General features: G+C 45.3%; 1 protein-coding gene across 3 annotated transcripts in view; it reads right to left on the reverse strand.

The window, feature by feature from the left end:
* The window catches only part of LOC147616156 (uncharacterized), a 130330-nt gene extending 114720 nt beyond the window's left edge, over positions 1-15610 (reverse strand). Inside the window, exons 1-4 of one of the 3 annotated variants that reach the window (XM_086778782.1) lie at positions 15365-15610; positions 12449-13282; positions 12180-12339; positions 11938-12050 (exon numbers count right to left, since the gene is read on the reverse strand). In XM_086778782.1, coding sequence (XP_086634908.1) covers positions 11938-12050; positions 12180-12339; positions 12449-13282; positions 15365-15544 — 1287 coding nt within the window. In that variant the 5' untranslated portion in view covers positions 15545-15610. Of the gene's footprint in view, positions 1-11937; positions 12051-12179; positions 12349-12448; positions 13283-15364 lie in introns of all 3 variants that reach the window. The other 2 variants (XM_086778781.1, XM_086778783.1) reach the window with 2 other exon arrangements.
* Positions 15611-16444: the final 834 nt, after the last annotated feature.

Genomic DNA, 16444 nt, shown 5'->3' on the forward strand with positions numbered 1-16444 from the left:
TCCGAGCCAAAAAGCATACCCACACTTTTCAAGTAAAATCATCCACCAAAAGCATGAAGTACTTAGCCCCTCCAAGGGACTCAAGCTCCATAGGTCCAGCCAAGTCTGCATATATAAGCTCGAACTTTCGTGTAGCTTGATGTGTAGCCTCCACTGGAAAAGCATCTCTGTGATGTTTGCCCGTCATGCAAGATGAGCATATATGTGGTAGTTGTCGGAGCTTAGGTAAACCAAGAACCAACTGCTGGGAAGAAATTTTCTCCAAAGCAAAAAAAGGTACATGACCAAAGCGTGAATGCTACAAAGAAGTCTCATCAACAGAGACTAAGGCATGAGAAGGAGAGAATAACTGTTGGATATGAGAGTTGGATGAGGGAATCTAAGGAGAAATTGGTGATTTTGTAGAGGCCTCCATCATGAACTCCATGGCCACAACCGAGAGTGTCTTTTTGTCAATGATCTCAACCACCTCATCATCAAAATAAACTCCAAGTCCCTTCCGAGAAGCCATGTGAACAAGTTCTTTGAAAGCTGAGGCACATGTAAAACTTCATGGAGAGTAGTAGAGGAACCAAGAGAAACATTACCAATACCAAGAACGGGTAAGGAAGAGTATCTCCAATGTGAACCAAAGAAGAGAGCAGCTAGTAATCCTCCAAAATATGTGAATGTTTGGTCATATGGGCGAAAGCACCGCTGTCACTGACCCACTCAACCTCTGTTGGTGTGTCACTAACCTTTGTGGAAGAAGTTATATCTGTGATCACGAGGAAAATATCATGTGGAGAGGTAGGGGGAAATCTGTAACTGCTATATATAACACTTTGGCATTGCCCTCGTCCTTCGCCTTTTCCTTGCCTTTGTTCTTATCAGAATCTTGAGAGTTATCTTTGGCTTTGTATTTGGCTATACAGAACTGTATCTGGCGTTGGATCGAGTCTAGAAGAGGAGAGTTTGATGCTGGGATCCATGGGGAAAGTCATGGGCTTACAATTTGTCATCATGAAAGCCTCTAACTGCTCTGTAACATTGTAATATGCAGTGGAAGTCTTTATATTGGAGGATCCTGTCACACAAATGCTCACACCGTCTTCTGTGTCCTGAGTTTCGTGAGTTTAGCAATCCACTTTAATACTTCAAACTTTAGAGAGATATGAGAGAGAGAGATGAGAACTGTACACCGTATGGGGTCCCGAATTACCCACTGAAGGGCCCCCTATCCCATTACCGAGATAGTATTTGCTTTATTATCTTTAAAGAGACTGACGGTGTGACTGACGATAAGCCAAACGCAAGACCTCTGAAGACCAAGTGTTGGGCTAAACTGTGCACTACTGTAGAAGTACCAAAGATGTCCAATCTCGAGCCTATGCACTCTTCCCAGTGGTATGAGGGAGGGATGCAAAGCTAGGGCTGAGAGAGGGGCTGTTCGGGACTGTTCTAGACTGTATATGAATGCTGTAAATGAATGAGAATGCTGCGTTTTACCTTCACCAAGTGGCTGGAGCAAAACGATGAATGAATGAATGCTGAAAACTATATGGATGTAGAAAACGCAAGATGGACTGAAGGCTGAATGCTGAACTGCTGCGTTTTACTGATGTAGATGGCTGAATGCTCATGCGTTTGAGGCACCTAGGGCTGTAGGAGACAAACGCTGAAGAGAGATGGCTGAAACTGCAATCGCCTATGCTCCTGGGGATGAAGATGGTAAGCGCCTCTTGCTGAATATGATGAATGACTAAATGATTATGCCAAGCCTCTATTTATATGGACAAGATGTGCCAGTCGGCTGGCTACAAAGCTGGCCGACTGCACATGTCCAAATAAAATGTCTCAATGATGTATAAAATGCTAAAAATGCTGGAAAAATTACCAGAAAAATCCTAAATAAATCTTGGATGCTATCTGAGGTTTCTGCAATGGTCTAGATGTTATGCATGAATGATGTGCAATATGCAGGATGCTTTCTGATGCAAACCCTAAGGTTTCTACTGACTGTATATGCATGAATGCGTATCTTTAAGTGGGTTAAGGGACTTAGATCGATTGATTGACTGACTATGGCTGAGAATGACCTACGTAGCTCGTGCCTGACTTATCCTGGAAATTTCGCAAAGTTCACAAGAAAATACAAGTGAAAGTGGCAAGTATTTTAATTGACAAGGGTAGAAAAATCTAGGGGGTTGAACATTAAAGATCATGAAATCGTAAGAAAACAATGCGGGCACATCTCTCTGTGTGTGTGTGTGTGTGCACGTGTGCACATGTGTATGTGTGTATAGATGCATGCATGCGAATGTGCATGGTACACAAAGAGAGAGAGAGAGAGAGAGAGAGAGAGAGAGCCCGTGTAAATAAATAAGGTTGATGAAAAATTAGTAGCATGTTATTGGAATGCCTTTGGTAGCGTGTGTTGATAAGTCCACCGCCAAAGTGTATTTTCTCTAGTTAAAATGGAGTATAAAAAAACAAAACCCCTTTTGATTATTGAGATGTCCACATCCTCAAAGTCTTAATTAAATATGTTGATGAGAAGCATTTTGAGGTACCAATCTCCTTTAATTGTTGGAGCTCTAAAGAGATGGGTTAGGAAATATCATCCTAAATGGAACTAATACTGTACAAATGTTGCAGTGCTGATGATGAGCCAGTTTGTCACCATGCACTACAATGTAAAGTGCATGTGACATTCCCTCTTGCTTAGCTTGGCGGCAGGTTCATGGCTTCCAAGTAGTCTGCCAACAACTAGGGGTACTCTTGAAAGAACTGCTCGTCTAGCCATACGGCTTCGTGGGTACCTCGATCTCGGAATTTCCGTATAGAACTGACGTATCCGTCGACCGGAACCATGCTTCCAACGATGAAGAAGGATCTGCTCGGGCTCAATGACTTCTGCTTCGTCTACCACGTCTGGCTGCTGTTCATCTGAAACATCAAACACTTCTGGACCAACATATGGTTTTACCCAAGAAACATGGAAAACACCATGCATTGTCCAACTGGTAGGCAACTTTAACTTCATGGAGACATCACTTAACTTCTTAACTATTGGAAAAGGGCCAAAACTACGGAATGAAAGCTTGGAACAACGTTTGCCCACTTGTTTCAATCTTTGTTTCATGATACGCAGATAGACCCAATCCCCTTCCTTGAAGTGGACATCTTGTCTAGACTTATTCGCCTGTCTACTATATGCTTCCTGTGCTTTGGTCAAGCGGTCCTTGACTGACTCGATGATTTCGGAAAATGCTTCCGTGGTTTTATTGGCCTCTAGAGATGGAGACACCAATCTCGTCAAAACAGAAGAGAAACGGTGACCAAAGACTGCTTCATATGGAGTCCGTCCGACACTGGATGAATGAGTGTCGTTCAAGATAGCTTGGACCAATGGAAGATAATGTTCCCATTTGGACTGCTGGTCATGACAGTATGACTTGAGAACATCAAAGGCCAACTGGTTATAAATTTCTGTTTGGCCATCTGTTTGCGGATGGAATGCACTGGACAAATGCAACTTAGTTCCGAAGTTTTCAAATAATGCCCTCCAGAAATGCGAGGTAAACTTGGAATCTCTATCTGATATTATGGTGCTAGGCAAACCACAAACTAGATACCAATGCTTGAGAAACAAACACTGAGCAAGAGATCATCCCTGAGCATAATGTCCTGATGTCTCGACAGGAGGTTTGCTAACTGAGGGACCGAAGATGAAATGGATGCTACCAATCAGGTAGAGGCTGTTTGAGCACGAACATAAAGTAGGGCTCCTTCTGCTCCCTTGCGGATAGCTCATCTAGCCTGGAGATGCGAAATCAATGGGATGCCGAGAATGCTTCTATCCCCACGAATCATGACAGGCTCAGGATAACCTTTACAGATAGTAAAAGTGTCCTGCCCCCAATCGGGAATAGGCTCATACTGACGGAACCACTGAATTCCTAAGATCATATCACACCCCAACAGAGGCTAGACGATGAAATCTCGTTGGAATGAGACCTTTTGAACTTGAAAGGCAAATTGCTGTGCCTTCTGGCCCCTGGGAAATGTGGGTGCGAAGACAAGTGTGAACCCGTCCACATCCAGATGATATGGGACTAATGTGCAGTTCAATTTATTAGCCAACTTGGGAGAGATGGCATCTTCAGAACTAGCCATATTGAAAAGGACTACAAACTGGCAGCCCTTGGCAGAGCCATAAGCTCAAATGAGGCTCTTCTGTGCAGCATCGCTCTCACCCTCCTGCTTAGCATCAAATACCACTGATGGCATAGGATGCATAGAAGGTAAAAGTTGAACCGCATTGGTGGTAGTAGGCGGGACTGGAGGAGCTTGGGAGCCTGTGGCAACTGTGGCAGAAGGGGCTTTAGCGGCTTGTTCCGCTTGCCATTTGTGGCAATCCTTCTTACCATGCCCTATGACGTGACAGAAAAAACATCTATTTTCTGACCGATACTTCTTTTGCTCCTCTGGAGGAAGATAACCTCCAGTAATGCCTGCTTTAGCCTTTTCATCAGGGGGTTTTCTTAGGCTTAGATTCTTTGTCTTTCTTACCCCCTGAACTGGAGCTATTACTGCCGTCATTCTTAGCATCTTTAGAAGATGCGTTACCTTTCTCCGACTGTGCAGTGGATTGTTGCTGCTGGGGTTTGGTACTGGACTGAGATGACTGCTTGGGCTTGCCTCCGTTCATCTTCATTTCTTCATTCTGAGCGAGGGTCAAAGCCCGGTCATATGTACTAGGTTCAAAGTTACAAACAATGAACCGAATGTTAGGATCCAATCCACGAATGAATTGCTCCATCTTGGCCTGTGCAGATAACCCTAACTGCTGTGCTAAAGTGATAACCTTGCCGAAAAACTGAAGCACTGGGGATCCAATCCACGAATGAATTGCTCCATCTTGGCCTGTGTGCAGATAACCCTAACTGCTATGCTAAAGTGATAACCTTGCCGGAAAACTGAAGCACTCGAGATCCGTTCTGTCTGAGTCCATAGAACTCATCTGCAAGACCGGTCATGTACTGGGCCGAGAGGAATCTCGTCTTCAGGTCATGGACAAAGGTATCCCACCTGAAAGCTGTGACACTTGTGGTCTAGTCTGTATAGAGAATAGACCAACGCTGCCACCAAGTGACTACCTCACCAATGAGATGGGGAGCCGCTACGTGGACTCTATCCTGAGAATAAACTGATTCACTGCTAAATGATCACACTTACCATTATACTTACTAAAGTTAGGTTGACTTCGAATGACGGTAGTTGATGCTGCGGATTGTTGGCTAGTGGCACCTGAGACTGGGGATACTAAAAAGAGGTGCTGGTATCTAAGATGAATGGCCTTCTTTTCCCTTTGGTGCTCGAGTAACATACGTTCTCGATCGAGCTCTCGTTGGTTCTCCCTAGCAACGAGTTCAGCCTGGCGCCGGTCTTCGTCGATCCTGCGTTGGGCTTCCTCATAGTCCCATCTTTCTGCTTTTTCTTGTTGCTTTCTAGCTTCTGCTTCGGCTTTATCTTCTCTCCTATGGGCCTCATCCTCTCTCCTTTGTTGTTCCATCTGAAAGAAGAGGGAAATGTAGTCGGGTGCTGCTAGAGACGGAGAAGAACGTGCTGCTGCTACCTCCAAGAGTTGGAGACCCTCCATGAGCAGCTGATTCTGAGCTCTAAGAAGCGCTATGGTGTCTTCGGTAGACGGAAGAGCAAGGTCTCCTTCGGGGGGACGTCTTCCAGCTGATGAGTACTCTCCTCTATAGACATGATGCTGAAGTCGGTGGTCGTGCCGGATCGCAATCTGACCATCCAAGGATGCCCTCACACTAGGATACGATGTGTGTGTACAAGCTGAATCTGATACCAATGTAATATGCAGCGGAAGTCTTTGTATTGGAGGATCCTGTCACACAAATGCTCACACCATCTTCTGTGTCCTGAGTTGCAATCCACTTTAATACTTCAAACTTTAGAGAGATATGAGAGAGAGAGAGATGAGAATTGTACACCGTATGGGGTCCCGAATTACCCACTGAAGGGCCCCCTATCCCGTTACCGAGATAGTATTTGCTTTATTATCTTTAAAGAGACTAACGGTGTGACTGACGATAAGCCAAATGCAAGACCTCTGAAGACCAAGTGTTGGGCTGAACTGTACACTGTTGTAGAAGTACCAAAGATGTCCAATCTCGAGCCTATGCACTCTTCCCAGTGGTATGAGGGAGGGATGCAAAGCTAGGGCTGAGAGAGGGGCTGTTTGGGACTGTTCTAGACTGTATATGAATGCTGTAAATGAAATGAGAATGCTGCGTTTTACCTTCACCGAGTGGCTGGAGCAAAACGATGAATGAATGAATGCTGAAAACTGTATGGATGCAGAAAACGCAAGATGAACTGAAGGCTGAATGCTGAACTGTTGCGTTTTACTGATGTAGATGGCTGAATGCTCATGCGTTTGAGGCACCTAGCACTGTAGGAGACAAACGCTGAAGAGAGATGGCTGAAACTGCAATCGCCTATGCTCCTAGGGCTGAGGATGGTAAGCGCTTGATGGCTCTCTTGCTGAATATGATGAATGACTAAATGATTATGCTAAGCCTCTATTTATATGGACAAGATCCAAACTAAATGTCTCAATGGTGTATAAAATGCTAAAAATGCTGGGAAAATTACCAGAAAAATCCTCGATAAATCCTGGATGCTATCTGAGGTTCCTGCAATGGTCTAGATGTTATGCATGAATGATGTGCAATATGCAGGATGCTTTCTGATGCAAACTCTAAGGTTTCTATTGACTGTATATGCATGAATGCGTCTCTTTAAGTGGGTTAAGGGACTTAGATTGACTGACTGACTGACTGACTATGGGTGAGAATGACCTACGTAGCTCGTGCCTGACTTATCCTGGACTGAGGATATACAATGGGGTCACGGCGTACGACAAATATCATCCTGAATGGAACTAATACTGTACAAATGTTGCACTGCTGATGATAAGCCAGTTTGTCACCATGCACTACAGTGCAGGGTGCATGTGACAAACATACCGTTGTTGAGAAATGAATATGCCATCTAAGCATTGAAAAATCTCCAATCCAAGAAAGAAGTAAGTACATTTGTCATCTCAAATTCCTCAGTGAGGGCAACCATTGTCTGAGCAATGTGCGTTGTATGGCTGCCTATGATGATCAAGTCGTCCACATAGAGAATGATAAAGAGTATACAATCCTTTCTCGGGAAAGATGTAGAGATTTGGATCAGCCGTCGCTTGAAACCCTTTTGTTGAAAGAATGCATCAATCTTCTCATACCAAGCCCTAGGGGCTTGTTTCGTACCATACAAGGCCTTTTCAGCCTATAGACCATACCTTTGGAGCCAAGAACCTGAAATCCCAGGGGCTGTTCCACATAAACCTCCTCCTTTAGCTCCCCGTTGAGGAATGCCGACTTGATATCCATCTGAAAGATGGGCCAATGAGAGTGGGCAGCAACAGCAAGAACTATCTGTATGGTCACCATCTGAGCAGTCAATGCAAAAGTATCATCAAAATCCACGCCAGCTTTCTGAGAATAGTCTTTGGCCACACGCATGGTCTTGTGCTTATCCAAAGTCCCATCCAATTTGTACTTGGTCTTATAGACCCATTTGACACCAATCACCTTCCGCTTTGCCGGTCTAGGAACCACTTCCAAGTCTGATTCTGTTCAATAGATTCAAGCTCTGCTTCCATGGCCTACTTCCAAGTTGGTTTGGAGAGTACCTCCCCAATATGAGTAGGTTCCGAGTCCTGGATGCATGACATCAGTGCATAATCGACGCATAGGTTCTCTTGAGGTGATGTCGTGGTACACAATCACTCCGATTCGACGGGGACTCCTATTGTAGGTGAAAGCAATTGTGTTACCCGTGAGTCCTGCAATGTATGGTACAATGAATTGGGAATACGAGATCCCCCCCCCCCCCCCCCCCCCGAGAAGTCGAACCCTGCTCCTAAGGTGTAGCCTACTGTGGAGCATTCACTGAAATCTCCTCCTCCTGATCATTGTTGGATGATTCCTCCGCTTGAGGTGCTGGAGGACAAGTTGAGGAAGAGGAACAAGAGGATCCAACAAGGAACCAAGGAGGGGCTGAGTCGAATCATCCCCCTGATGATGAAGAAGCCCCCTATGCAGTGGCAGATGAAGAAGCCCCCTATGCAGTGGCAGATGAAGTCTCATCAACCACCACATCTTTGCTAACGATGATCTTCGAGGTTGCAAGATTGTAGAGCCGATAACCTTTGGATTCTTAGCTGTAACCAACCAAAATATGATGCTTGGACTTAGCGTCAAGCTCCCCCCTATCGCCATCAAGTACATGAACAAATGCATCTGACCCAAAAACCCGAAAATGGGAAACTGAGGGTTTTCTTCCCACGTAGGCCTAAAAGGGGGTCAGCCCTCGAACAACTGTAGTAGGAGACCGATTGAGAATGTAAACAACCGTAGCAACTGCCACTGCCCAAAGCTTTTGAGGAAGACTCCGATGTTCCAACATTGTCTGAGCCATCTCAATCACCGTTCAGTTTTTCCGCTCCACTATGCCGTTCTCTGAAGGAGTACCTGTGTTGGCAAACTCCCCTTGAATACCATGGAGGTCACAATACTGGTTAAACTGGCAAGAAGTAGACTCGCCTACTTTGTCGGCTCGTAATGTCAAGACAGAGTGTCCCGACTATTTCTCCACTAAGGTTCTCCATCTTTGGAATTTGTTGAAAGTTTCGTTTTTGGATTTAAGAAAATAGGCCCAAGTATACTTGGTAAAATCATCAACCAAAAGAAAAACATAACTAGCAGAACCAAGAGACGGAGTGCGCATTGGGCCACACAAATCCGCATGAACCAATCCCAGCAGTGCAGTAGCTTGCTATGTAGCCTTCTTTGGAAAGGCCTTCCGATGTTGTTGTCAGAATATGTAGCGGGGATGAAGATAAAATTTGAGAGCACAAGAGCAAGTGCACTGCAGAAAAATACAGCAATAGAGAAGGAGAGAGAGAGAGGCGTGTAACTCTGCTATATATACACAAGAAAATCCCGGTGTGACTGAATGAATACATGTGTGGGGCAAGGGGCCATTTTATATGGCCCCTATGGTCCAGTCGACCTACAGCAAGGACAGCCGACATCAGCAAAATAACACCCGACTTGCATAAATGGCAGTCGGCCAGCTCCAGTCTGTCAGTCACCACATGTGTGGAGTCGGCTAGCTACAGAGAAAGATAAGGAGTAGCAGAACCAGTCGGCTATCACTTGGACCACTCAGGACAGCCTCCCACACCTGGTAAAAATAAGGAAAAAATAGGGAGTGGGAAAAAATGAGAAAACACCTAAATCGGGCGGGCACACCCACAACAAAGGCCCTGGTGTAAATATACAGACAGGAGATGACTGCTAACACCCCCTCTCAGCTCCTGGATGTGGAACCAACCCCAGGGAGCTGGAGTGCCGCCAGAGCATAGCCTGAGGTAGAGACTTCGTAAAGAGGTCCTCCGCATTGTCCTCTGTCGAACAATAAAGATGCAAGATGTCACCAGCCAAGATCTTCTCACGTACAAAGTGATATTGTATCTCTATGTGTGCTTGGTCCGGGCATGGAAGATCGGGTTCCGAGTAATAGTTATACACATCTGGTTATCGCACTGGATGATTGTGGGCTTCTTCTGTGGAAACCCTATCTCGCCTAGCAGCCTCCGCAGCCACACAACCTCGCAAGCAACACCACAAGCAGCCCGGTACTATGGCTCTGTCAATGATAAGGTAATAGTTGGCTGCCTCTTACTGCTCCTGAGCCGAGGGTAAAACTGTAGCCTGATGTAGATCTCCTCGTGTCTGGATCTCCTCCCCAATCTAAGTCACTCCAACCTTGGAGTCTGACTCCATCCATCAATCCCCCTCCTGTGTAGAAGAGTCCAAGATCCTTCGTACTCTGGAGATACCGCAAGATCCGCAATCCTGCGTCCCAATCAGACTTCAGCGGCGTTTGTATGAATGAGCTCAACAATGCCACAGAAAAGTTCAAGTCCAATCTGGTGTTCAGCAACCAGATCAATAAACCAACCAGCTTCCAATACACAGTGAGGCATCAACTGGCTCACAAGGATCATTCACTGTTAACTTTGTGTTTGGGTCCATCGGTGACGTAATAGGCTTGCAGTTCTCCATCCCAAAGGCCTCAAGCAACTCATGAACATACCGCTGCTGAGAGACAAAAAAACCCCTTTGGGTCTGCCAAATTTCCAATCCCAAGAAGAAGTGGAGTAAGCCTAAGTCGGTCATCTCAAACTCCTTTGACAAGGCAGCCTTCATCACTCCAATGTGCTCCACATGACCGCCGGTGAGAATGAGATCATCCACATAAAGGATGATTAACGTAACCATGTTGCATTCCCGAAAGAGATACAGGTTGGGATCTGCAACCGATCTCTGAAATCCAGTCCGGAGAAAGAAGGAATCAATCTTCTAATTCCAAGCCCTGGAACCAGACAATGTGGACGAAGCTGAAGTTACAGTTCCGAAACATATTCTCTTACATCGTTTCAAGCATGGCTCCGGCCGAAGAGAAAGATAGTTCCTCACGAAGTTTCAAGACCGAGGAACACATGAAGCAATGTGGCTTGACAAGAATTTTTTCAAAGATTATCCAGCATTATTGAGGGACTACTAGGAGGCTTTGTAGCTTGCATCAAGTTAAGCAAAAGGGGATGTCATGTGCATCCCGCACTTGGATGTCATGTGGACATTATATGTACAACACGTGTAGGAAAACCTGGAGTGGTAACTGGTTCCTTGTGAGCCCTAGTCCAAGACGAGTCAGCCAAAGTTCCACTCTAAGCGTCCAGGGTCAAGTGTACAAGTCCCGTACATGGTCAGGTGTGCATGTCCCACACATGTTGCAGTCAATGCAGTGCCAGTCCGTGATGTGAGTCACCCTCTAGAATGATATAGAGGTGCATCGGGCTCTGCTTGGGACACCAGTCATAAGTTTAGAGGTCTTGTAGCACACATATTATGGCACGCCTATAGGCCACCCCAAAAGGCCTTAAGGGCCTTGCCTTGGGCAGCCCTTGTGGGCCACTCTAGCCGGCCAGGCCTAGGGGCCTGGACCATAAAGCGGCCAGCCCATAGGGGTTAAAGGCCTTGGTCGGCTACCCATGGGAAGGGCCATAGTCGACCACTTCTGGGCAGCCAGACACCAGTCGGCCAGCCACCAGTAGGCGGGCAGCCTGATGTGCCACATGTGAAAAGGTGCCATTTAAATAATAACTAGTGCAAATCGACCTGAAAGGTGTTAGAAAGGTGTCTCCACACTAGTACGTGGTTGGGCCATTTGTGCTTTGAGCCCCGTCTTTGTTGCCTTCAGCTCTTTACCTTTCTCTTCCAACCGCTTTTCCAGGGCTTGGCGATCATCCTCTTCATTGGTTAGCTTTGTCTGTACATCCAGTAGTTGAGTGTGCACCCTTGCCTGCAACTCAGCCACCTGTCTTGTGCTTCTCTGTAAGGTTATCTACTTGGAGCTGTAGTTGTGTCCGGCATGTTTTTTCCGCGAACACCTCTTGCTTCTAGGTTTCTAGCTGCTCAAGTAGTGCCTCGACCTGAGTGGTGAGGGCATGGTTGGCTTCTGTTATTTCTCTTTGCTTTGCTCAGCCTCCTTAGTGACCTAATCCTCATAATGATCGAATTAGCATGAAAGAGGTATGCCTAATAACATGTGCGTATCCAAGCAAAGCCATACACAGCATGTAGAGAAAAGTCTCTCTCTAGCTCTGCATCCTTCAACCCCCCCCCTCCACCCCCCCCCCCAAATGTATACACATGTCACCATACCCCTACCCCTCCAAAAAATCTGCCCAAAAGCTCAATATTAAAAAAGTTGAAAGCCTTCAAAAACAACAAATATGAAGAAACAAACCTTCCTAAATACTGCCTGGAATTGCTCCATCAAAGTTGTCACTGCTGCCTCAAAAGCGGTTAGACGCTTTTTAATAGAGCTCGTGATGAGGCTGTCAGATATCTGCTTCACACCTATTATCAGCAGACAGACAGCAACAAGCCTGAAGGTTAGAAATCGATTCAATGAGATCATTCTTTTTCCAGAAGTTTTCGTTGGACAGCAACATCTACTTCCCTTGCAAGTTGCAATGGAGAGCAGACCTGCAGTTGGCAAGTGGTCAGATGGGCCAATTCTTTTTTGGAGCTCAAATGGCATCACTTCGTGCAGAGAATGTGGCACATCCTGATGAGGGACTTTTGAGGGATCCAGCAAGTCAAGGTTGAAGGACTCGCTCTCTCCTTCACCAACTCGACAACTAATCTGGAGCAGCTGCCCATCCCATGCAAACATGCACAACTTAAAGAGTGTCAAACCAAAGGCATGGAGATTGCGTTGAAGAGTAAGATAAGGTCACCTAGTTTGACATCACCTTAGGGAAAAGAGAAACAAGTGTCTCTATTTCATTGATTTGAATATTCTCCCCAGATGCTCCACAAAGCTGCTGAAGTGCTGCTTTCATGTTCTGCCATGTTCCCTGCATGTGCTGCTTTTGTAAAAAGCCATAAACCAGATTAAGAGCCCTGAAGATTTGATAATATCTTTCCAGAACTGTAGGGCACGACCAGTTCTTCCTAGCTCTCTTCTGTTTGCTTAGTCCAGGTTGTTTGTGTTTGGTAAGGATTTCAGATTCTTCAGAGCAAGTGTGTGCTTTGACACAACCTTCCAAGTTTAAACTTACTTGCTGATCCAAAGGCCTTTTTCTTTCCTTCTTGTTGGAGGAGGAAACCATACTTATAGGCATGCATGTATTCATAGTGTTGGAATCAATAGGTTCTCTTTCCTCTGTAGGCTCGTGGATAAGATCTGGAGCAGCATCAGTATCAATGACAGAAACTACCTCATCAGCTGCAGGTTTCCATGCAGAAAGATCAGCTGCAATTGCATTCCAAACAGAATCTGAAACATCCACAGCTGAATCGAAAGCATGGTTTTCTTGAGAATGCTTCTTCGTGCCTATTGCTTCTTCTTGAGAGACCCTTTTAGCATTCCCAGACCCAACATCTGAAAGACCTCTTGTGAAAAAAAATTCTTCACCAGGCAAAATTTTGGCCTCAGAACTGGCCCTCTTTAATGTTCCACAACCATCATTGAAATGCAAAACCCCAGAGGTTTGTTTTTTCCTCGAATATGGCATTAACACCACAAATTCACCTTCCCTCAAACCAAGGGACTGTATGGAATTCCCCACGCTGAGCTTCAATCCCTAGCATGCCACCAGGAAATTTTATAGAAAGCATCATTCAAATTTCAAATAGAAAGCAAGCCTTAGAAAAGCAGTAAAAAAACATAGCTTATATCTAACAAGAAGGTGAAATAGATTCTATTGTTGATACCAATAACAATTCTAAACATCACAAATGAAAAGTAACTGCCTGTCTGAAAATGCAATGTGGTCTAGGTGTGTATGCACATAGCTTCATGCTCAAGATGATGTACATGTATACACTTGGGGTCTTCACCCATGAGAGGCAGAGATGGTGTACAAGTATACACTTGATATCTTTGCTGGCGGCAGCTGCAGCTCTTCCTAGAACTGTATGTTGACTTGTCTTCAGTTGATTGCTTGGACTGGATATGGTATGGTTGCATCTTGAGTCTTGGTGTTTGTGACTATTTGGCCTACTAAAGGTGGTAGAACAAACTTGTAAGTATGCTTGACAAAAGCAGCTTAGAAGCCTATCTTCCAGAATCCAAACTTTGAAGAGGGAAGAGGTACAACCAACCTTGGTGAAAGGATGGTCTAGACTCGACCAATCTAACTTAAGAAGCTTGGGATCAAGTGGCTGAAGGAAGATGTAGAAGCTAGGTCCTCTATTGGAGGTGCCACACCCACTGTGTTGTCATGTCCGGAGCCAATGGAGCAGGTGAGATCCATAACTGAGATAGCCGTTGCTGAAGATCCTGAGTAAACTGTTGTGTCTAATTTATGAATATGGAAACACCATGTGTATCAGAGCAAGAAGCACCTCACTAACAGTGATAGTGCCATGTACCCGATCAGTTGTTGGATTGTTCATGCAAGAACTCGATGACAAAAATGTTATCCTTTGTCACAAAAGGTGAAACTGTAGAAGTGTGCTTACCAGAACAACCTTGAAGCTTCAGCTCCAATTTGGCATTTCTGATGGTGTCTCCAATACACCATCCCAAAACGGATCTGACAAACTTTCACTATTGTAAGTCTAATTTAAAGGTTAGATTTTTTCATGGTTGAAGGTGATATCAACGTATTCTTTACTGTTCAAACCAAAGATCACCACTACCAGGTGACCGATTACCTGCAAAAATATATGGTGGTCTCCCTCATGTGACATTCTACCCATTATATAAAAACTTTTGCATTCTTTTTCGGAATATTTTGCCAATAGGGAGAGTGTGTCGAGGCAGTGTTTTTGCAATGCCTTGTGGTTTGCCTTGATTACCTGGGTTGTTGTTCCCCTTCCCTTGCTACCCTTTGTGGGTAGAGGTGGTATCGGAAACAAGGGTACCCTCTTGGGTAGAGGAGGAAGAAGATGACTTCTTAGGGTGAAACTGGTCATGCAACTGTGAAGAGAGTAGGAGTTGGCACTCACACTCATACAGGTTAGGCATAGGTTCTAAACTAACGGTCTGTGTGACAAAAGTAAAGAAACTAGGTGGCAACTTGTTTAATAATGTGATGACCTGGTCTTCCTGAGACTCGGTAAAGCCAGTGGTGATGTGCTTCACGTTAAGGTGCCGGTACTCAGAAACCTTGACTTTCAAGTCATCCCCCTCTTTGATAGAGAATTTTTGGATTTGATGCTCGAGATCAATGCGACGCATGTGATCACGTGCTACAGATCTCTCTGCAAGGTGCGCCCATCTGTCAGAGACATACATGAACTGCTGGAGTTGTGAATGAAACTCCGGGAGAAGGCCTTGCATGAGCTCCACTATGGCAGTGGCATTCCTAGCTTTCCAATAGTGGATGACTTCAGGAGGGTTTCGGTTCAAGTCCGTGAAAACCTATTCCATAAGGTTAGCCCAGGTGGTGTAATTAGACTCATTGAAATGAGTCTTTTCTGCAAAAGCATTTCTGGACATGTAAACATGGAGGGAAGGAGATGGTGGGGTCCAGGATGGCTGGTACCGTTAGGTCGTACCCCAAAATAGCCACTAATACCCGGTGCAGGTGTAGGACCTGGCGAGGTAATCCATAAGATGGGATATATCATATAAGGCTCGGCACTCGGTGCAGGTGGCCTGGCTGAAATGAACAACGTAAGCATTGCATGAATTTAAAGTTGTGGAAGGCTGAGTGTACCCTGAGGAAAAGGTGGAACGGGAGAGCTGGTGTGAATTGCTGCTTCTCCTGCAGCAGCTTCTTGAGACCTCCAACCGTATCATGTGGTTCCACATGCACTCTGGTGCTCTGCCCATCCAGACTGCGTATCTCTAGCTCGAGCTCCTGCTCTCCCATAGCATCACGCACAAACGGGCGCATCGTGGAGTTTTTGGTCTAGGAAGCCGTCCGCGTAAAAGTGTCTGGCTTCACACTGGGCGGACGTCCAACCAAAAAACAATCTGCTGTCGGTTTTTTATGTCTGCCTATTTTGCATTCTACACCTACTCACACATTTGGCATCTCGTCCTTCCTCTCTGAGCTTATCAGACTTCGCTTCCAGAGGGGGCTATTTTGCATTCTACACCTACTCACACATTTGGCATCTCGTCCTTCCTCTCTGAGCTTATCAGACTTCGCTTCCAAAGGGGGATACATGCCTATAGCCGGTGTGCCAGTACTGGACTTCGGTTTGGTTCTTTCTCTTAGGGAGGACATGTATCACCATGGTCGTCTGGAGATTCATCATCATCAACTCAGCCGGAGACCGTGTCAAGTTTGTATGTACCTTTGAGTGTTTATGTGCTTAACACTACCTGGGTGTCCACTTCTATAGCACAGGTTTAGCATTTGACTTCTGAAAAGAGTTCTAAGTTCATTTGGTCCTTATTTAATTGGGAGGAATTACCATGGAATTTGTTTATTATCTCATAATAAATGTTTCCATATATAGTTTAAGCTTGAGGTTCTCTGCATTGTCCAACATTGCACTAATAGTGTTTCTAGCTTCCCTCAACATACCACGACATATTCCAATCATTACCTCTATATGTTGTGGGGAACTTACCAAAATGCCAAGCTCGAGAGCACGGTTCCAAGAGCTCTTTATCTTCTATTGGAGACAGCTCATTCATTGCACTTGTTGTGTCAAACCAGGGTGATTCCTTATCCAATTGGTAGTGTGACTATTTTGCAAGACACCACCACTATGGAATGCCGTGGAATGAGAAACACAACAAAATAAAATAAAGTGACACTCCCAACAATGGCAAAAGGATGTTT

Source organism: Cibotium barometz, chromosome 39 (assembly GCF_041138505.1).
Source record: "Cibotium barometz isolate CiBa-2024 chromosome 39, ASM4113850v1, whole genome shotgun sequence".
Taxonomy (NCBI): Eukaryota; Viridiplantae; Streptophyta; class Polypodiopsida; order Cyatheales; family Cibotiaceae; genus Cibotium; species Cibotium barometz.